This window comes from Ammospiza caudacuta, chromosome 10 (genome assembly GCF_027887145.1).
Source record: "Ammospiza caudacuta isolate bAmmCau1 chromosome 10, bAmmCau1.pri, whole genome shotgun sequence".
NCBI lineage: Eukaryota > Metazoa > Chordata > Aves > Passeriformes > Passerellidae > Ammospiza > Ammospiza caudacuta.
In genome coordinates, this window is record NC_080602.1 from 18,819,037 (window position 1) to 18,843,259 (window position 24,223).

General features: G+C 38.2%; 1 protein-coding gene across 1 annotated transcript; it reads right to left on the minus strand.

Annotated features, from left to right (window-relative positions):
• Positions 1-998: 998 nt before the first annotated feature.
• On the minus strand, positions 999-9,619 carry BNC1 (basonuclin zinc finger protein 1). The gene is made up of 4 exons (XM_058811091.1): positions 9,451-9,619; positions 9,054-9,289; positions 5,914-7,835; positions 999-3,948 (listed from the first exon to the last, which is right to left on the minus strand). The coding sequence occupies exons 1-4, from the start codon at positions 9,617-9,619 to the stop codon at positions 3,267-3,269; spliced, it is 3,009 nt and encodes a 1,002-aa protein (XP_058667074.1). The 3' UTR covers positions 999-3,266.
• Positions 9,620-24,223: the final 14,604 nt, after the last annotated feature.

A 24,223-nucleotide genomic window follows, 5' to 3' on the forward strand; every position in this document is an offset into this window, starting at 1 on the left:
TTCATTGTTCCAGAGGGACATAGATTTGCTACCAAAAACTATTCAGAATACCTGTGTTCTGAAACTGGATACTCGGAGTGGCTACCCCCCAGTGTGCACCGTGCCTTCTCCTTTGGAGCCACAGAAAGACGACAGGATCTAGTTTTTGAGGTTCTTGTTTTCTAAGGGAGAAGAAAAAAGATAAAAATAAAAAAGGAGCAACACACTCAAGTAGAAGGGGTGGGCATGCCCAGGCCCAGTTCAAATCTCAGGCAAAGATCTGATCCCCCAACTGCACATACTCACAGATTGCAGATGTGAACATCTCTGGAACTGAGCCCCAGCCAGGGGAAGCTGCTTCAGCTCTCCAGACCGACTCTGAAAAGCTCCAAAAATAATGGTACTACTATTCTGAAGTGAGGTTACTTCCTTCAACATCTGTGGTGAATATGTGATACGGGCTGCTATAAGCATCACACATATTTAAAACTAACAGGAGATGTCAAGGCTTGGTCCAGCCACATTGTGGTCATTAGGAGGAGGGAGCTACACAAACGCTTCATGAGATACATATGCTGCTCTAGGGGTACTAAGGGTTAGCCTGTTCTGAGAAATCTCCCATCCTGTCCAGATTTTGGAGAAATAACAAAAAAATCCCCACCAAACCCTTCCAAAGTATATAGAATAAAGAGAGCACAAAATATCTTTCAGTGTAGTTCTCAATGATGAGATATTTACCTTCTGTTTAGCTGACAGCTTTTAAACGAACCTCTACCCTTGCCTACTGCACAAAGAAAAAAAAAAATCAATAAAATATCTGACAACATTTATTACATTACTTCTAATGGCTCATTAATACAATGACACTTCCTTATTATGGAATAAGTTAGTACCATTGTCAAACAGAATGTGTTCTCAAAAATTGTTCTTTTTTTAAAATAAAAATTAAGAATAGCAGTATTTTCAAGCAAAAAAGCCTACTTTTGTGAATCACCCAGAGGCATTATTATTGGTTTTTATTAACACATACAAAATTATTAGGGTATACAAATGTGTTTCTTTTTTTTTGACACAGTGAAAACTAAATAAACGGGCATTACATTTCTTTACATCACATTTTGTTTCAAAAACCAGTTAATGATTAAACAAAGAGGTTTATATATATATATGTATATATATACGTATAAAAAAAAGAGCTTGAAATAGCTGGATAACAAATAATTGATTTATACTATCAAAAGGCTGGGAGCAATTGTGTCTCCTGTGATTGTGCCCTTAGCTTTCAAACTATGACCCCCACTGATATAAGTTTCTACTAAAAATCCAAAGAAAACAACAATGAAAAACCTCAGCAAAACAAACACCACTCTACTCGCCCCAAAAAAACCAAAACACCGATTCCCCCCAGAACACAAAACCTCAAAGCAATGGCACAATGTTCTGCAGGCTAATATTTTTTCCTGACTGATTCAAGCACAAATGGATTATTTTAAATATCACATAAACCTACAGTAAATTAAAAATGGAAACCATTTCTAGTGAGCACAAACATTTACAACTGTGTCATGTTTTTTTCCTTGCATAACCCATACTCACACACAAACCAGTTTTCAAAAGAATTGGTGAAATAATCAGTCCACATTTGTTTCTTTTATACAATATGAAATGGTTACAATACATAGTATTTTTTAGAATAAGTTAAACATCAAGACATATGGCAATAGCATTGTACTATTCTTTCTACATACATATGAAATCCTGAATTTCAATCTATTTTTATTCAGTCACAAAAATGAATAAAGACTAAGATCCAGTTATACTGGAAAACTAGGCTAGTTCTAGAAACCACAAATACTGTAAGCACTTTGGTATAATATGTACAGATTGTGCTGTCAATGTCATGCTTGCATACTAGAATTGATCAACAGATTTCCACTGGTGGAATAAAGTAAAAAAAGTACTGTAAAAGACTTGCTTTCTTATTTCTTTTCCTCTTTGCAAATGATTCCAAAAGGACACACCACAAGTACACACACAACATTTGTATGATGTGACTACAAATTAAATATTAAAGTGTTTTTAAATACAACGCAAGGCCTGTCTTCTTAAGTGCATAGAACGTAATGCAGAATACTGTTAATTACAGGGGCAACCTCAAAGACATGAAACATTTTAACAGATATTGAACAAAGTTCTCATTAAAAGAAAAGAGGTGTGAATGAGAATAAGCATTCTTCTATTGTTACAAAGATCAACACGTGTTATCCCCCACTGGTAAGAGAAAATAACTGCTGCATCATAAAAGATCTATCTACTGCATCCATTTTATCACTTGCTCTCAGAGGCTTAGAATTGCACCCTCAAACTCCTAAGAAGTTTGGATATTTCGTTGGGGATTTTTTCTTTTTTTTTTTTTCTCCTATTTTTAATACAACTTTTCTCTTTCTGAAAGTAGAACTCAAAAAGTGCATTTTAAATTAAAGGGCTTACTTTCCCCCTTATTTTATGGATGCATTTGCAACAGTTTAGAAATTTTAGCTTAACCTATTCATTCTATCAGTACAATTTATCAGAATGTCTCAGATTTATTCAGGCCATTCTGCCAACAAGTTAAGTGCCCCTTTTCCTGCAAAGCAAATGGTATTAAATTCTAAGAAATCCGAAATACTGTAATATTTACTGAAGTGAAATGAAAACTTAAAGAGTAAGGACTGCAGGATTTTCAGAATATTTGGACTTTATGCAGTTTTCCCAAATTTGTACTTTCTCCTTTGGATTTTGGGATATAGTTAGGTACAAACATTCTGTTCCACTAACACTGCAAGTCAGCTTCAGACTAAGATCTCAGGAATGAAATGGTAGCCTCAAAATTCTCAACCTAACCAGAGGAAACTCATCCCAATCATTACTCATTTCTTACACAACACAACAATCCATTTAACATGTAAACACAAGCAATGATGGTTCTCATTTGAAGCTCCTATTGTGGCAAGTAATACTTCACAGTATCAGAAACACTTAAATTAATGTCCCTACTACCCCCATTTCTAAGATGTCGTCTTTTCCTTACAGAAGTTTTAGCTGTTCAACATCAAACAATTGCACAAAAACTACAGCACCAAGCTTTGCTAACTGAAACTGCTGGAGAGCACACACAGGAGAAAAGAATTTTACTGTGGTTGTTGAGTGAGCTAGAAGTCAAATGAGCTTAAATAAAACTAATGTTAACACATTCCTTAATTGAAATGATTAATTCTTAGCAGAAATAAATTAAGATCAGTCTGATCTTACTGTAAGCTAGTTGGTGACCCAGCCAGACTTTTGTGCAGATTGGGGTTTTGACTGTGCCTGTTCCGACTGCGAACAGATGAAAACATTGTGTTGCAACCTGGGATTTTGCATTTGTGGAGCTGGCGAAGATGCACAGTTTTGTAATGAGCCCTGAAAGTTCCTTTATTACTGTATGTTTTCTGACATATATGACAAGTTATTGGCAGACTGGAAGGCAAGTTTATAAAGTTTTGATTAGCTTTCTCAATTAGAGAACAGTCTTGGTAGAGTTCATCATTGGGCATTAGGCTGGGTCCTTCACAGCTTTCATCACTATCATCCAAGGGCATGGTGCATATCTCACTTCCTCCGTCAGAATCCCAAGAAGAATGAGCACTGCTCTCAGATTTAACGCTGGAAGTAGTGCTTAGATCCAGAACAGCTCCATCATTTAATGGATCGTATCCATAACTCTCAGAACAGGGTTCTGCAATTTTGCTCATTGGAAAAATGTAGCTGCCTGCTCTGTTCACTCCTTTGAAGATTACAGAAGTACGTCCAACATGTTGTTTTAAAGAGACATCTTGGCAAAACTCCTTAGCCATGTCTTTCAAGAGGTATGTTGCATTGAAATGATTGTTGAATTCCAGTGTATCTTTAGTCAGAAGTTTATGATGAAGATTTAGGTTTGAACTATGTCTAGAAGAACAAAGAGAAGCTTAGCAAGAAAGTGTTTCACCTCACTTAGCAGTTGTTTCACAATGACTATAAACAAAAACATGGAAAATCATTATTTAGTAGCATGCATAAATTGTAGGCTTCAGATTTGACCAACTACCACACGGACTGCACATGGACAATTTACACATGTGACTGGGTTCTGAACTTGCTTGCACTAGCATATATCAGATTCTATGTAATAACTCTATGCAGACTAAAAACCTATAAACTGAACTGAGTTCAGAGAATGGACTGAGGTAGGTAAGAAACAAGATTGTTTCCCAATGGACAAAGCAGGAAAGGATTGACACCTGAGCTGGCAAAAAATGTTGATGATCCCATGTACTCTAGCCATGTCCAGGATGCAGCTGTACATATCAGTACAGAAACTTTTGTTGACAGGAGTTTCCTTGAAAAAGGAAACTTGAAATAGATGCAACTTGCAGTTTTCAAATGGGCACTTCTGGGTTCAGTCTGAAACCACTAAAACATACAGAGTGACTGTTCCTCACTGAACATTGTTAATCAATCAGCTCACTGGGAACTTACAGGCTCTGTCTAGAAGGCTGAAGGTATTATTGTAATACTGGTAAAACATAGGTCATTCTCCTTGCCATCATGGTTTAAACAGAACCATGAATTGTTCAAAAAGGCACAGAAATATTTAGCATTTGTAGTCACACTACTCTATGTTAAAGTCTAGAAACTTGTGCAAAGCTGTTCCAAATAACTATTGTTTTGTACAAAACTTGTGAAATTACTTCTGAGCTCGCTTGTCTTTTTTTTTAACCCATCTTCCAAAAGCACCTATGTGAAAACTTATCTCAACATATTGGTGTGGGAAGGAATCTGTGGCATGTGAATGCAAATCTTACTGCTGGCCTTCTTTCCTGTGGCCCATATCGCAATTCCAGTGGAGAGGAATTCACATCTGGAAAGATGCAGGCAGCAGGGTATGAAGCCCTGCCAGCAGCAGATGAATCTGTGCATCTCAGATGCAGAGGCCAGTCCTCAGAGACCGGCTCATCCTCTCTCTGGATTGCATCAGCTGGCTCCAGCACTCCTAGCAGACTGCAGACAAACTAAACCTCATGTCACTCTCAACTACTATCCAGGCATGCTTCCTCAGCCAAAAGCTGCTCTAACACCGCTGCACACTTGGAAACTTGTAACACTTCAATAGGTTGGTTACCTATCACTGACCGCTTCAGATACATTTCTGATGGTCAGCAACAAAGCTTTGGCACTTGTTGCTCAGTTTATGTACATAACAGGCTGAAACAAAATAATTACAGCAATATAGTACTGAAATGAGCATTAAACTGAACCAAGCTCATGCTTTAGTTTAGAAATTATTATTTAATCTCACAGAAAAGCACTACTGATGTGGATAAACACCAGATTGTGTTAGTTTGACTACCACTGCATAAGGTTAATTTTGGGCTGACAAAGACTAATCTTGCTTTTCTTATGGGCTTTTTCTCACCAGTCTGTTCCAAATCCTTGAGTAAAGAAAGGACAAGGGCAAGTGAAGATTTCCTAAATTGATCTCATTGCTTTTTCTTCAAAAACACTGTATACATTAAAATATACATGAAAGTACATATTAAACATGTAAGTCCACACATGCATCTACTGGAAAATTGCTGAATTCATACCCTTATGGCTTTCCCTTTATGTACTGAAGTATGCTTTCAACTACTGCAGTCTTTATCAGTTATGAAATTTTCATGGCTTTATTTAATACCTTGTAGTCTTGTGGAAAGGAAATGTTTCTTTCAATGGATTTTCATTTCAAGAACGTTCTGATAAGTTATCATACCTGTTATACGAGGATACACAGAAAATATTTGTAGGCTCCATTCCTCAAACACTCATTTTAATTTCAAATTAGGCTCCATTGTGATGGTAAAATAAATACAATTTTGTTTATAATTTTCTTACCTGTCTCGACTTCTACGAGAAGGGAAAGCAGCATTACAGCCCTCAACTGTGCAAATATGCATTTCTTTGAGATGTACATTTTTGAAATGCATTTTTACACTGTAAGGGTTTTTAAAAGTCTTCTTACAGATGTCACAATGAAAGCGGCTTTCTTCCTTCTGAATCCCTAGTGCATGTTGACTGACATGATCCATATCTTTAGAGTCTTCAAAACAAGGAATGGCAGCACCCCTGTTTGACAAAGTGCTGAAAAAGCCCCCGGTCAGCAAGTGGTGTTGCAATTCAGGGCAGTCATTTTTAGGAATCCTGTGCTGTGACTGCTCTTTAATATACATGGGGGGTTCAGTCATTGGTTTTATAACATCACTGTGGTGGTGTTTTGGATCTTCATACATAATCTCATGGGAAACTATTTTTAATGGTTGGTTTTCTTCTGGTTTAAACTCTTTCTCACAGTGTTGCAATTCATTCTCAGAGATATCCTCGATGTATTTGTTATTTGGTGCAAAGACAGATTCAAAATACTTTGGGCCCTCTACCCCAGAGAGAGATTTCCATGAATTACCTGAATGGGGGTGCTTTTCCACCCTGTCGGTCACCCGCTTCTCTATCTTATGCTCACAGGTCTCAAGCTCTCCATCGCTTACCCCCTGCAGGCGTGACTCATCTTCAGAGCTGGCAACATCGCTACTTTCATTGGGTGTCTCAACAGCTTCTTTCTCTATCTTAATGGGCATACTGGACTTACGAGACTTCTTCTTGGGGAGCATGTCAAATGGCAACTCATTGGAAACAAGCTGCTCTGGTATGGAGGAAGAAACAAGAGGCAGAGAAGGAAGAGTACCCGGAGTATTGGCAAGCTCGGCTGGTGTGACTGGGCTACGGTAAAAAGGAAGAACAGGCTGTACTGTCTTCAGGTTTGGAAAGAGGACACCATTGTGTCCAATACTGGAAAATCCAGCCTGGCCTTTGGAATCTGTACAAGAGCTGGCATAGCTGGAAATAGTTCTGCTATCCGGAGTTAAAATTGTGAATTCTGTCCTTTTACTGTCTCCAGGTCCAGCAATGGTCAAACCATTTCTCAGATCCTTATCCCTGTTATTTCTGTTCATTGGCATATGGAGTCTGGGGTTAGGATTCGCACTATGACGATTTCGACTACGCAAAGAGCTGAACACCATATTGCAGCCCTCAATGGTGCATTTGTGCTTTATCTTCAGATGAACAGCATTGTAATGTATTTTCAAAGTACCTTTATCATAAAATGTTTTTTCGCATGCAGTGCAGAAGACACGCCCTTTTCTTGGCCCAGCATTTTTTTCAACAGATTTCATTTTGTTTTCTGGAGATAGTGCTGTCATTTCAAGCTTGGCTGCTGTATTATGTGAACTGGAATCACTTAAAAGGGCATCATCTTCTGTTTTAGTGATATCTGGGCCATTTATGCTCCTCTCATTTTCAACTTGAAATGGTGCAGAACTAGAAGTTAAGAAACTGCTTTCAGAAAATGGTATTTGAACATCTTGTTTGGTTTCGTTGCTATGCTCTTGACCTTGCTCAATCAAATGTCTTTCTGGCGGTGAACCTATCAAAGGTGGAGGCACTGGGCTGAAAAACTGAAACGGCAGCATGAAAGCCATGTTATTTACAAGATTCTCAAAAGGATGAATGTTGGTGGGACTCATTTTGTCCAAGGAAGCAGAAAAACTAGGACTGTGTGGGTTGCAGCTCTCAATGAATGCCCTAATATCCAAATTGGCAGTTGGTGGTGGTATTATGATTGACTGCCCTTCTTTCTCTTGAATTGCCATTAACTCTACAATGGACTTAGTTTCTCCAAAGCGAAGGAACTGCTGCAAAGTAGCCAGTTCTTCTTCAGCGGTCATTATGCTCCAGTGATCCAGAACCTTTCCTGAAGCATCCTAAAGCAAAAAATATTTAAATGAGTCAGACATTAGTTAAGGTAAACAAAAAAACACTTCCCCTCAAATCTCTCATGTTTTTCAGGGACTAAAATTTATTCTCTAGCAAAAAATTAAAAACATTTAATTTAATGAGGTCAATGTAAATTCTGTGATAATTTCTTCCAAATTTTATCACGTTGGTGATATTACTTCTTCCTGAACTGACAGTAATACTTTCCAATAAACTATTTTTTTCACAAAAATTAAGACACGTTATTTGAACAACAGATAGTATCCTGTAAGCACAGACAGGAGAGATGGAGCAATCAGACCAAGATTTAAGTCCTCATTTAAGTCAAGTATTCTTTCATTGCAAGTTTAATAATCTTCCAAGCAACTAAGATCAGAGAACAAATGAACCTATATTGATCTAGTGCCAGTTTTCACAGAGCACAGCTGTAATTACACTAGTGTTGGAGTTCTTTCAAACTCTAGCTATGCCTAACTTTTCCCAATAACTACAATAAATATTTTATCACAGAACATGTATTTGATGGCCTACTGAGATTTTTCACAGTGCATGTAAGAGTTTCTAAGATGATGAAGAACGTAACATTATAAATTTTTCATGTGATAGAGGTTCAAGGTAATTGATTCCATATTTTTAATCCTAACACTAAAAAGCAAGATTATCAAGACCATTAAATATTGATTCATGTCATAATGTAAGATCATAATGTTACTTTACATAAAAGGTAACTTCCACAGCAGCAAGGACTAACATCAGTGTAAGCACATAGGGCCAAATACACTCTGGCTGCTGCTCCAGTAAGGTCGATAGCACTACCAGATATTAATATTGTCCCTGGTGTTTTAAATAATGGCAAGTTTATTTCTTGATGTATTATTCTGCTGTATAAAAGCAAACTCACTGTTTAAATAATACTGGAACAAGTTCTAAAGCCTTTACTTTGATACACTACCAGTAACTCTTGATTTTTATTTTTGCTTACCTTTGTTGTTACATTTGAGCAAGTGGAAAGATTTCAATTAAGTCCAACTAAAAAAAGAGACCAATCACCAGAAATCACCTTTCTTTTCTGGCATTAAGCTCATACATGTCTACTACTGTCTTTCAGATGTGCCACATTGTTAACACATTGTGAACCACTGAGAAGATTAAGATGGAAAATTACTTAACTGTCATATTTCTATTTTAAAAGCACCTTTAAATACCTGTAGCACATATCCACGTATATAATCCTGCAGTGTCCAATCCAGAGCATGGAGAATCTGTATCACCTCTTCCTGCTTCAGAACACTGAAAAGCCGATCAAGCAGAATTTTAAGGCGCACAGGGATGGCTTGGGTTCCGTACAACATGAGGCTACTGATATCAAAGACAACATTGGATTGAACTATTTCTACTTGGCTTGATGGGTAGAGGTTTGGAATCCTTAGTTTGCTCAGGGCTGTAAATAAAAATCACAAAATGTAAATAAACTTGAGTCCCAAGAAAGAGAACATGAAATGCAACTAATATTGGGGTGGGGGTTGAGGAGGGACACAAAAAACATGCAATAGTTATGAGGATCCTAAATGGTTTTCTATAGATTGTAAAAACAAATATTACCATGTGCTACCCATCCATGCCGGCATTGGTCACATTGTCGCTGATTTATTTTCCCAGGTTTGAAACACTGACAACTACAGTTCACGAGAGTGCACCGGATAGCCTGGAGATCAATGGAAAGCACGATAGGTAATATATGAGCACCATTCAGATTGTGCAGATTATACATCCACAGTACCTCTATAAAATCCACATGAAGACAGAATTAGCATACCAACACAGACCTATCAACGTGCAATGTAAGTAATCCAGGCAAAGCCTGAGTTATACAAGTCACCAGCAGAAACACTGCAGTAAAATGAAAGCAGAATATTTAACAATATACATAGCAACACTTCTGTGGATTTATTTAGGCTGAAGCACCTTCATAACAATTATTGTTAAAAATTATGTATTCATCTAAGCTCTGATCCTTATGTATGATCACTTTCTCAGGAAGGTTTGAAAACAAAGCTGTACAGATGAAAGACCTCCTCTCACAGTTTTGCTGGCACTCCATACTGCAATATAGCAAGCTCTAATGAGCAGTGCATCAGCTCTGCACAGATGTCATGCCCTGCACGTCCAGAATTCACATGGAATATTTCTATTTTGTCAAAGACAAAGGAGTTTACTAATGCTCCTCAGTGACAAAGTTCACCAAAAAGTACTCCAACTGCTCCAAGTCTAAACAATCACATTTTGAAAGCAAAAGAGAGCACACAGAACACCAGTTGCACTGTTCAATTAGTACATCATTTTACTCTTACCAAGGTCATCTATAATGCAAATCAAATTAGTATTCAGATGTCCCTAATCAATGAGGTGATACAAACTTGCTTCCTGGAATATAATATTTCTTCTGTATGTGCCCATCTGCTGAAGAAGGCAAACAGACAATTTGGAGGTTCTAGTTAAAGCTCCAGAGGGATTTGCTACAGAGCAAAGCTTTTGCAGGATTCTGCACTGCTTGGATCTGGCACTAAGAACTGTTCCTGCATAAACAGAGTATTTATTGAGGGAGGGAAAGCAAAGAAATTGATGTGCAGAATATCTTCACTGGAATAATAAAGAAAAAGAGTTAGATCATACAACTGTAAAATGCTGGCATTTTTCTGCTTTTAAATTAATGTTCCCTCTCGTAAGGTTTTATGCAAAATGGATACTTCCACTCCTCAAAATACCTACAGGAAAGTAAGATAAGATTTGAAGAAAAAAAAGAAACTCTGCATTCCCCCACTGGCACTTTAGAAAACATACAAGGAAGCCTGATTGTCCAAAAACTTGCTATGAAAGATGGATGCAAGAAACATTTAAACTCAAAAGTACATGGCAGAAAGTTAATTTCACTGAGATCTGCAATGGTAATTTTTTTTAGACTTGCAGCCTCTGGCTGACTTGGGGCAGAAGAGGACACTGCATACAAAACATATAAATAAGCATGTTCATGACATTTGGATGTCTGGTACTTCACAGTAATGGATTTGGAGGGAGATTTCAAAAATCTCAGTATCTGGCTTATCCAGGAGTTGCCTTACATGCACATCTCCAAACTGCAGCGACTTGATGCTGAGGTTTGCCTCTATTTGAAGAATTGGAACAAGTGGCAACAGGGCTCTTGAAATCTCTGAATCACTTTGCCTTTAATCTTTTAAAGGAGCTGTTGCAAAATCCTGTGTTCTTGAGAAAAGCTCTTGCTCCCCATAAAGTCATAAAATACACATCAATACCCTATGCAGTATTGCTTCATTTTAATGGAGGATATATTTTCACTTAGATCCTAAAATACTTCCATATAACAATAAAAAGCCATAAATTTCTTATGGAAAGGTTGGGGGAAGAAAAGGTGTAGTTGACTGTGGATTCATTTCTACCACAAGATATCAAACAATAACGCAGATTGAGTCTTCTGCCTCTCTGCATACATAATATTCTGTGACTTGCCTGGACTGATGCCTTTCCACAGGCAACCCTGCTAGGTTCAGTAAGGTGCAGTGCATTCCATAAAGGCATCTTTTACATTCCCTTCAGACAAAATTACAAAAGAGTACTTCCTTTTTCTGCAAGAAGTAACAGAAATCTGCACAATGAAAAAAGCTGTCACGATGAGAAGTTAATTGAGATTTCAAAATTTTTTTCATTCCTTTTCCTTTGGACATGTTCCACAAATCACTGACCTTTAAAACTACTTTTTCTATTTAATTTGTGTACTTGGACAAGAAAGATACACCACACCAAATTTTGCATTTCATAGCTTTCTGTAAGAGTCTCCTTCTACATGGTACACGTATTTATTTTGCTCTCCTGCGTATGCGTAGAAGACTGCACATGCCAAAATAGGAACAAGTAAAAAGAGGACATTTTGTTTTACCTATATGAAAGCAGCTGTTACAAAGGGAGTAGAGTTCCCCCTCTATTCTAAATATTGAACTGAAGCTCTCTCAAGTCACATTATTGCTTCTGGAAACTAGAAGGACTTAGCTTGCATCCTGGTGCATATCAAAGGTGCACCCTCGAATGGGGGATCTGTGCTGACTTAAAAAATTACTTGAAAGAATCCCTGAGAAGAAACAACTGATTTTTCAGGTTTTTAGCATTTCACTTCATTTGTGCTTGTCAGAGTCTGTGTCTCCTAAGGCTTTTCTATCAACATTTATAATCATATATATAGACACAGAATATATAACAAAGCAAAATTAACTTCTGAAATAATCACTGAATAACAACTTTAATTGTCACTGTTCAACTTCAAAAGGTATTTGCAAAATATGCACCTTGATTATCACCCAAATTAACACAAATCAGACTTCATTGAAAAGAAATTTAGCAATACTTCATGAAAACAATATCCTTGTCTTTTGCCCGTTAATCCTGTTGTCCTTAATAGCCTCTTCTAAGGTACTGTAATTATATCAAGGCTTTTAATAAGCTTTATTTTCCCAACAAGTGGAATGTACACACAATTTTATTCTGCAGAACAAAGAAATAACTTTCTGTATTGCATAGATGCAAAGCTTGAAAATTATAATTAAAGGATTGGAAATGTAGAAGGAAATTACAGTGGAAATTCTTTAAAGTGCAATCCTTTCATTCAAATCATTATTTATTTAATTTCATTTTCTAGAAACAGAAGGCAGATGGTCTGAAAAACTAAATCTTATGCTATCATCAAGGATCTTGGTATTGCTTTCCAGTCACTCTCTCCTTCCCAAATGGATCTTTCCTAATCCATTATCAGACCTACTTTCTTAATTCATTTGAAAAATAGAGTTGAAAAGACTGATCAAAATGTTCTGTGGTTTTACCAGCATGACCGTGGGAATCTGAATGCTGAACTTGAAATAAAAATGATCCCTCATTACAAGACAGACATTAACCATTAAACTGGTCACCGAAAAGCATCTGACTACTAATCACTGCATCTTAACATGTGCTGCCTGAAAGTCACACCTGCTCACATCCTTTTTTTGCCAGATATTGATGTGGCTTCAATTATGCTTCAAAAGTTACTGAATGTTTCTTTGCAACCCACTCACAGCCCTCAGAGCTAAGGAAAAGCCCAGGCTAATGGGACATACTCATGCTGATTCTGGGTATATAATCAGGCTTCATTTCACAAAGCAAGTTTGAGGAAGTCTCCTGGGACCTATGCTTACTTGCAACATACAACAGGTTTAAAAAAAAGCAGCAAGACAAGAAGGGCACAATAAGTGTATCCAATCTCATTCAGCGTTAAGAGGGTTCTGGTTTGACAGCACTTTGGCTTGGGAAATAAATTAAGAAGCAAGGAAACATTGAAGACCTTGTCAGGACTGAGTTGGAGATCTGTGCTCACGCTGCAAAGCTGCTCTGGGTCTCTGCACGCAGCAAGGGCTGCAAGTGCAGACACCAGTAACACAAAGAGCAAGTCCCACATTACCCTGGTGCTATTTAACCACAGAAATGCACAGCTTAGCACCCTCACTTCTGGCACTTTCTGGCATCTAAGAAAAACCCTTGTCTTTTTGCACTAAGTTTCTCCCCACTTTAAAAACTGCTGCTTTTTTTTTCAAGCTACTGCCATCACATGAAGAGCTTGAGAGCTTCCCTGCTACGAGGATTACTGACAAAATGGTGTCATTGATGCCAGGTTACAGGAATGCATCTTGCAGGCAGGGCTTAGAAATTTCTATCAGTTTAAAATGCAAGTTTGAAGAAGGAATAGGCATTAAATGAAACAAATACACGAGAGAACCTTTCATTAGATGAGCTACAGCAGATACTGCTTTCATTGCCCTCTCTCTCGGGTTTCTAGCAACAAGCTGTATCTCCTATGGCCATACCATCATCAGTGGTAATCCCACTGAATATATGCAACCCACCATGGTATGTGCTCTGGTGGGCACTAATCTTATAGGAAAGAAGTGGGAAAAATCCCATATTTGCAGAATAGACCCATAGTGGCCCCACAGTAACAACGTTTGTGGAGAAAGGCATGATTTACAGTGGGGGAAGAAATAAAATTAAACATGGGACATATGTCTGGTTATTTGGAAGTATTTTCTTGCTTGCTCCTTGTAAAATATTTGCAAAGGAAGTAAAGGGATAGATACCTTTACCATCCCTTAAATTGAAAGTACAGCCACGATACTTCAAAGGCCAAATCCAAATCTGTTTGCACCTTTCACAGAGAACAGTAACTATAAATGAGTGTGAAGTTGCCCTTCTGGTCCATACTTTTTTCTTCCTGGTTTTTATTATATTCTACCATGTTTCTTGTGTTTGCAGAGTTTAAATAAAATCCTTTTTCCTCACTGAGTGACACTTGATTACTTTTGTGCTTGAATCCTTTGCACAATCACTGAAAGCAGAGACAAATCAAAAACCCCTTATCATCAGCATCTCTCTCAGTGCCATCCTTTTCCACATGATACAATGAGCAAAGCTTTGCTTTGTCCATTGTTTGTCAGGCAACTTTTGCCACTTTCCCTTGGGATATATTCTGCTGATAAATAACACAGTCTGTCAGTTTTGTCATGATTTAAACAAGTCCTCAATTTACATTTTGTTCACCTTACTTTCAATGTATTACAATCCAGCTTATCCATATCAGGCTAATATCTGGGGTTTTATCCATTCCACATGTATCTGTATCCCCCCTGTCAACTCTATAGTGCATATTTAGTCCTTGTGTCTGTTCTTCCTGAAGACAGACTTCAGTTTTCAACACACTGTTGAGCTCTCTGTAGTTTACTGGAACTAAAATATATGCCAGCATGTTTCACATATGATCAAAAAACGCGCTGGGCCGCTCTCGATGGTGGAAGTACTTGTTGAAGACATAACCCAACAATTAGGCATGAGATGCATGTGGTTATTAAATCTGTTAGATTAAGCACCTTGTACCTCTAATTGTTCCTGGAAAATTTCAATGTACTCCCAGTTTAGAAAGGCTCTGAATCCCATCTGCCTGTGGAGACCATTAGCAAGGCCCCTGCAGCATCTTCAAGGAAAGGCTCTGGGCCATTTTCTTCTTCCTGACATGCTCACTTCAAAGAGGGAACAAGATGCCTGGAGGATGGACAGAATATGGAAGCCCTGTGCTGCCTGTAAGGGGAGCTGGGAAGACAGTGGGAATGGGGAAAGGGAAGAACAGAGCACTGCAGCACACTGATGTGCACAGGTCTGACAGCAAGGCCCAGCTGAGAGTTACTCTGCACAAAGACTTGGCCCACGCTACAACTTACACGTGCTCAGCTCAGCATTGTGGAGGTTCCTTCTGTCACGTGTTTAAGGTCCTGGAAAGTTCCTCACCACCACAGCACAGAAACACTGCCTGCCTTTCACAGGCTGAGCCCCCAAAACAAAGGGATTTCCAGTCAAGTACATTTCCACCTAACCCACTGCACTTGTTTGCCGCAAGTTCTATTATTTCTACACTAAAGCTTAGAAATATTTAAAATAATTACACAAAATTATTAAAATAAGAAAAATGTCCTTATAAGATTGCTAATTATATGGGACTGAATGCACATATTACTTGCAGAGTCTCATATCAAAAAACCTGTTTCTTACAAAGTAACAGCTGCTGTTAATAGTTATTTAATAAACATAAGTAACAACAAATAACTTTCCTAAAAAGCAAACCAGCTCTGCAGCCTGTTGTATCGAGAAAGCATATCTGATATCTTCTGTATTTTGAGCTTTTAATTAAGTAGAGAAAAGTTGTAAACAGATGTCAGAGAGTAAACAGCTGACCAAATAGCTCCAACCTCCTCCATTCAGACACATTAAAAATGCTGGCCTGAGATGATTCATATGACAAACTTCCTATTAGTAAAATTTAGGAAAATGGTCTCCTGCTTAAGAGACCAATTAGGAGACAGATGGGAAAGGTGGAGGTGGGCCACAATTTGCTTTTTACAGTGCCACTGAACACAAAGTTACACTCACAGCTCAGTTCCTAATCTGACAATGGCTCCTTGGTAATCTGGCTGGTTTTCATTCACACCAACCATTTATTCCTACCAAGCTTAGGAGGTGCAAGAACATTTGAAATGCCCAGACAAAAAGCTTTTGTTTCAGAGGCCAACCATTGATTTAGACGTTGATCTTACCCTATTCTACTGAAAATTTTGGCTGGTGTAGCTACCACTTAACGCTCACTACCCTGTTCTGTGGGAGAATTATGTTATGATTTTTATTCTAGAAGTACACAAAGGCCACAAGCTGAATACATTTTCTAGATAAGATGATGGAATACAGCCCATTAATTATCTGGATCCTTATGTATATATCCATACTGTTTATTTGGGGTCAGATACCAAAACCTGACCTCCTTCTAAACATCCACAGCCTAAGACGACACATAATCAGGATATTTACAACCCTGAGCCTGCAGCAAATTGCATTACTCCATTACCCTCCCCCTCAGTGGGGCTGAGCAAGACAAATTTGGTCCTAGAATTTGACCAAATCTCTCTCTTGTGGGGGCAACTGAGCACTTGGAGTTGAGAATGTTTAATTGCCCTTTTAATAATTGACTAAAATGTCCTCAAAAACAGACAAAAATGTGAGGAGAGTGAATTAGCTCAGCAAGATAGAAGGGAAATTAGACAGTTCCTTCACAGGATGGCACCACTCTGTCAAATCAACCTTTCTTGCAGACTTAAAAGACTGTCCACATGTCACCTCTTCATTAAAATTTTTTGATATGTGAGAAGAGTGCTAGGAGTGAGGAGCTGAGACAAGAGACTGAGCTGACACTGCTCACAAGCCAGGGCTGGCTGGGCCCCGTGGCAGCTCCGGTGGCAGAGGAGCTCGGGGCAGTCGCGGGCACTGCGGCGGGTGAGGAAGCACAAGGAGCTGCTCCTGAGAAAGGCAGCCACGCTGCAAGGCCAGGCTTTAATCACAGCATAACTTGTGGGATGAAAATCACTCCTCATGCATGTCACTTACCCTACGGGGCCCCTTAGGGCAACTCTTGTTAATGGCACTGTCAAAATAATTATAAAGAGAGAAGAATTCGTGTGTGTGTGTATGTGAGCGTGAGCACACACACTCGAGTGCTACTCTAAACAAAAAGCACTGGACAGCAGAACTTCATTTTGCCATTCAGCAGCATGGCTGTAGATAGACTGGCTTATGCTGCAATTAATCTCACTTGTTAACAACAGGTAAGTGCTGACAGACAGCTCAGTCCACCTCAGGGACATAGGCAGAGCCTCTTTTACTGTTTGGTTTGGAAATGAAAACAAGAAATACAAACTGAGGAAGGAAAAACTTCATGTTATCGTTATCTTAGAGTTATTTACTTTTGATTCTGAACAGACTGTGATGATCCAGTTCCCACAGCATACCTGCCCTAGCCTGCACAGGTCAGAAACATTTTGCTGGTATTAAGCAGTGTATCTATCACAAGATATTAAAGCAGTGTCTCCTTTTAATAAATTTAAGGGGAAAATCGTTCTTATTAGTGCATTTCAAAAATAAGTAACAGATTGCTGCATATTGATGACTAAAACTGATCAGACTTTAGGGGTAAAGGTGAGTCATGGGACAGAAAGGGTGTGAAATTATATGCAATAAAGCACTAGATGCTGCTTAATCTAACAAGTAAGTTGTGCACATACTGCTTATCCATACTGACATGCTAAGCATGCCACACTAAATGCTGAAGCTACAGATCTAGCCACGAACTGCAGTTGAATTAAATATTTAACTCCAAGCCCTATGCAAGAAGTATTATTAACACAAATGCACAAGTATCAGAGAAATGAGGAATATTAGAATATATCAATTGCAAGGCCTTTAAAATATGTCCTTAACTCTTCATGTATTTTATAAAATGGTGCATGGGTGCAATGTGGATGAGTTAATGTTTTAAAGACAATCCTAAATTTTTCAGCTCCACGCACCGCTGCTTAAGTCTCAAAGCCATAAAATATACATGCTTAAAATCTCTTCCTTTTTCCTGTTACGGACTGAAGACAGAGATTAAAGAATAAAAGTGAAATAACTCTCTGAAATATTTAGTGTTACACAATTCCATTTAATGCAATTTCATAAATTTTAAACCCAAACACTATTTGTACACATACACGATATTATCTATGGTGCTACAGTTATGCAATATTTTACGCAACAGTGTCGTTCCATTGGTAATTTCACAATTTAAAACTCAGTATTCCTTTTTATTGAACACAGGTGAGGAAATTTTCACCTGGCTTTCAGACATCAGTTTCTCTCACATGAAAAAATACCAATTTTTCACTGATGATTTTTTCTATTTGAAATTTGAAGTAAAAAAAAATCCACATTTTTCTTTTTTATATTTTCCCCCTCTTTGTTCAAATTTTCTATTGGTTTTAAAGTGTGGAATGAAATATTGTTCTTCATACTAAAATGACCGAAGCCGGTTAAAAACTGCCACTTTGCTCATTCCCTCAATAATATTTTTTTGAGCCTGAACACTGAAATTTCAATCTCTAGGGTTTTTTTAAATGACAGCAACAAAATAATAGAAATAAAAACTAAAAAGAAGACAGGCAATGACATTTGCTGTAAAACTTAAACTGTAGCATCTGCTAGGACAAAACCTGCTAGTTTCCAGCACATAGGAACCGTGAGAGTTACTGCACCACTGAAGCCAGAAAGGACAGGAGATGACCCAGAGGGCAAAATCAATTTTTCTCCCTTACTTTTGGTGGATACTTCATGGAATAAAGAATTCAAGATCCATACCTAAACTTCAGCTCAAATCTGCATGAAAAATGTTTGCTAAATGCCAAATCATCCCGAAATGCTTTCAGAACACGTATCTGGAACAAAAGCTGTAATCTAAAGCAAAACAAGAACACTTCTGTTTTTATCAGAGGTGTACTTAGCATCATTGTAATTAAGTCTTTATTACTGCAAACCAAATAACTCACTGGTTTGCTGGATTGGAAATGGAATGACATGCTCAATATGTAGGAACAGATCTTTTAACAGTATCACGAACAGACACAGAAGCTGGAAGTCTGGACATTTGGTATCAAAAGGCCAAACCTCACCTCAGACTTAGGAGGCAGAAGTTCAAGGAAAAGCTCGTGAAGTGACCCAATATTTGTAATAATTTCTCCTATTTCTGTGAAGATTCAGCTCTCCCAAATATCTGTATATGTTTGCAGATATTATTCTTGGGGTTCTGAATAGGCTGCAGATGGTTCAGTAGTTCAAAGAATAAACAGAATAACTACTTTTACAAAATCAATCAAGCAAAAAATCTATATAATATATTAAAGTATAACAAAAATGTATTTTCCATAAGATTAGTTATTTTTTTACATGTTCACTTATTGTTAAAAGTCTGATTAAGCTGCCAACGGCTCAAAATTCTAGCGCATAATTCAAACAGAATCGCACAATTACACTGATTATTAAAAAATCCCACTATCAGCACTTTACATACAATGATAAATAATCTAGTTCAATATCTAAGACGTTCTTCAAAAGTCCGGTTTTTTTCCCTTTTCTGTAAAAGGAGCAATTAGAAAGGTATTCTTCAGTGTATATTGTTATAATCACTAGAACAAAGCAAACCAACTCGCACTGTTGTTAGCAGTTAAAATAATGATGGACCCACTTTGCCCCATGACCTGGAGTGGAGTGAGACTCCCCCACCTCCCACTCCTCTAGCACTGCGAGCTGAGCCACAATTTCACTGTTTTAAAACCAAAGGACAGAAACAGAGACTCTTGTCTAACATAACGCTTGCATATCTTACAACAAACTGCACTTATTTTCCAAAAGGATGTTAAAAATAGAAGCATATGATCTTTTCCCACCTAGAATTGTATCCTTACAATTAAAGACTATTAGCTGGCATCCCTTTTAACCGTCAAACTCAGACAGTGGCAGTTCTATAGCCACAAAGAGAAGCAGTAAATGAGAAGAACATGTTACTACACTGCATTTGAGAAAGTTTGGCTCCAAGCTATGCACTGATTAATATCAGATCTCCTTCTTTACTTGCCTCTTGACAATCTTGTCACATCTGGCTGACAAATCCTTACAAGCTTATCCAAACCAAGGCAGCCCAGATCATGCTCCGGGAGTAGCTTGAAGGAAGCGGCAACACCAGCCATGTACTGATGTGCCATCATGAAACTAATGAAGCTGACTTCACTTGCAGACTGCAGGAACACGAAGAAACACAACATGCCCCAAGGTTTTGCAACACAACGCAGAGTCAGCTCACCAAAAGATAAGACAAACAATCAGCTCCTGAGGTTCAAGAAGCCAAGTAGATACATGAATTACAAAAATTTATATGGAATTGCTTGAACAACAATCTCAACTAAACGAGCACAATAAAATCCAACTTCAGATCAGATGTGAAAACTGACTGTTAAATGCCTTTCAAACAATGGTTTGTTTTAAATTAAAACAAAACTAGTCTATTTTATTTTCTCTCCCACATCCCCAAAATACCAGAATGTCGCCTGGGTCTCAGATTATTCAAACTGAAAAATATCTAAAAATGAAAAGGGGAAAAAAAAAAGAAAAGAAAAAGAAAGAGGAAAAAAGTGTCACTTTTTATCCGTAGGATTTTACAGAAGGATAAACCACAGCCTGTGTATATCAGTAGTCCTCCCCTGGGTTCGTGATCTGCCCTCTCGTCATTTTTAAACCAAGAATTCGTTACACAGACAACTGGAAGTATTTGACCAATTAATAAACCAGAAAGTAACATGCTGCATCTTAAACACATCTAACAAAACCCCATTATGTATGAGCTAACAATTAAACCATGTTTATTTTTCCATGTGATGAAAAAACCCCAAATAAATAAGTTAAATGCATCACAACACTAGACACTTAATTGGCACAATATAGTTAAAAACCCAGACCCCCCCCCTTCACACACACACTCATACTTAAACCCACCCACCTCCTCCCCCCCACCCCAGCTCCCCCCCCACTAAAATACAAACAGACTGATCCTAAGAAAAGAATTGCTTGCCTTATTTTCTGGATGCTAAATAGTCAAAAATAAACTGTACATAAAGGGCATACATTACACTCCACTTTAGTGGTAATTTCTAAAGAACTTCGTAGTGAAATTACATTGTTGTCTGCTCTCTAGTGCATTTATACGTCATGATAATGATAATGTATCTGGTTAAAGCACTTGACTCAAAACACATCTGAGTCACAAATCACAGATTTTACTGCTATTAATGTATATTGAGGACTTGTACAATTAAACATTGTCAAGTATTTATGATTTACATGCTACTACTTCAATTGGAAAACAATTACACAAGTGATGGCTCTGCTTATTATAATCAGCCTGCAATTCTGCATTACTTACTGTAGAACAGGAAAGTCACACAGTTGTTTACAGTGAACAGCAGAAAGAAAAGACATTTTTTTTTACAGAAACTAGTTTTCTACTTTTACAATATCTTTTCATAATTAAGAAATAGAGAGCACAGCTCCCTACAGCTCTCATCCCCATTGTTCATTGCCCAAAACAACACCATTGCAACATTTTTTTTATATCTCCACAGTGCATAGCCACAAGTAAAAGTTGCACAGTAAAAACATACATTCACATAGAACTGCAAAGAACTTTCCTTACCTCAGACATTCTTACTGTGCTTATGTTTCCAGAGCTATAAAACAGTTTCCCATTCCCTCAGTGAGTTGTACAAAGAAGTACTGGAAACACTCCTGCCTGTACAAGTACTAAGGCAGAACCATCACACGCCTCTTTACTCTTGTCTGACTCTGAGCACCTCAAGGTCTGATGTATGCTCAGGCTGTGCACAGGGGAGTGAAATAAGATCCTCCCCCTTGGTGTTCTCCAGACCTACAGTACGAAGTTGTGTCTGCCTCTCACCTCTGCAGCCAGCTCTCACCTCGCTGCCCCGGAGTGCTGCGCTCCAGCCGCTCCTCAGTCGCAGGGCAGTCCCCTCACAGCTGGCTTGGAGAGGGCATGACACTCATCTTTCACAGAGATTTGATCAAAAGGAGTCACGGAGGCTTGAGGCGCTCCTAATGCAGTGCGAGGAGATTCTACCTCTGCTCTGGCAGCCTAAGTAATGCATTAAATCAATGCAGCTGACCTAGGGCCTATTACAATTTTTTTTTTCTTCTTCTCGGAGTGTACAACTATCTGCAAATAAGCTATGAGGTACTTACAAGTAAAATTACTTATTTTTAGCGTCAGTGTTGTTTTTCAAATTGCAGCTGCTGCAGGTTTTATTTTTTCTTTTTAAACATTTGCAGGTCTCAAAGGTTCTGTGAGTGGGGTGTGTATTTTTTAAGTTAAAACATTTCCCCTTATCAACTGACTTTTGAGTTAGGGCTGAATTTTATTCCTTTTTATTAAGTTGAAGCTTCCTATTAACAGCAGTACAGGTCATAAAGACAGGAGAAGAATTACTTTCTAGTAATTGGGCCAAAATCTGGTTTTAGTTATTCAGGTGTTGGGTTGCATTCATGAGCTAGAGCAGGATTTTTGTCATAGTCCTTTCTCACCTATTTAAAAAAAAAACAAAACAAGCCCCCAGGACAAAACACTTCCCCTCTCCTCGCCTTTTAACTCCTGTAGATAATTTCTTTGCACTCTGCTAACACAGGAATACACTGTAGTAGACCAGAGAGGCACGAGCAAGTTGCAGTGAACTCAGAGGGAATCCCTGTAGGAACATACCAGGACAACATCTGACCAGATGAGTACCTGTAATCCCATAGGAAATGCAGTAGGAAATAAGATGGCTGTAGGGAGAAGACAGCTAACATATTATTATTGTTAGTTTATTAGTTGTCTTCTGCTAATCCTGTTTACTATTCACTAGATAAATGCACAAGGCTTAAGGAGAACCTAATTTACATGTAGCTAAACACTGGCATAGAGCTAAAGTGCATGGCAGTAATTGGAATCAGACCAGGGTAAGGCCAACATGATCCCAGAATCTGGTCCTACAGAGCATGACAGGAAGCACACACTTTCCTAAATCCTTAGGTTTCTCCATCTATACTTTATTTCTCCTGCTAAGCTCTTGAACCAGATGGGAAAACAGAGAGGGGATGGGGTTTCCTAGAATGGTCTGCCAGATCCTCCTGGCAAAAAGCACTCAAGTGTGGCAAGAGTCAGCCACCAGTGATGACTTGGTCCATTTCCAAGAGAGCCCCACATGAAGGCCCCAGGGCCACCTCTGGGCCCTGCAAGATGCCCCAGGCACTTCTCTCTTGGGGACACAAGGCAGGACACCTGGATTATCACTGGTGTGGTAAACTGGTGGGAAGAAGTACCCAAGAAGTCATGGCCAAAAAGGTTATTTGAACTGATTCTTAATAGCAGTGTTTTAAAAGCATCTGCTCTGTGATGGGCACAAAAGCTAGCTGCTCTCTCAAGATGTTAACTCAAAGCCAAAGGCACACCTTGTTACTAAAATTATATTTCCTTCTTAATGAAACAAGCAGTGATGTTCACTAAAAAGGACTCAACATGATTGAAAATTCTGCAACAGAGGTGAGAAGAGCAGCTTAAGATTACATAAACTGCCAGAAGCTCTGAATTGACTTCAAAATGATAAGTGACTAAAACTTAGTTGTGTGGAGAGCTGCACTCCCCTCTAGCAAGTTCCCAGGAAAAACCTATTTACCAGCTATCTGCCATTTGCCTGGTAGATGATAATTCTTATTAAATGGGCTAACTATCCATTGCAAACAATTTAGGACCAATTTACTGTTTTCTTAATTAATTATCTACTAACAGTCTTTTATTTTAAGCATTGTTTTCATTATTCAAGCTTTTTCAATGAATATTTAATGGGAGTATATTCATGCTCTTTTAAAATTGTTCACAATTTCCGATTAGCAATTTTTCAGTGTTTTACTACCTGTGTGTCTTTTAGCAGAATCCAATGATCCTTAGCATAAAGTGACATGTGCAAGGCAGGATTTGTATCTGCAGGTCAACTTCTAAAGGAATACTGGTACATTAACAGCATTTTTAGTAATTTCAGCTGACTCATGGTCAAGTTTACTTGTACGGAGCAGTTACTGAGATGTATCTTAAGAATGACTAAAATGGGAAGCAGAGGGTGACTTCCCTAAAGCTTCTCCAGCTTCCTGGAAAACCAGCTTCTTGTGAAAAGAAACAGACATTGGGACAGAGCACCAGCCTTGAGACAGCTCCTGGACTTCACTTGGGGCTCTGCCACTGAATTGCTATTTGACCTCAGGCAATTGATTTAAATTCATTTATATTTCCTTGCTTCTGAGTTACTTTTTTTTTTTTTTTTGGTTTTAAATGTAT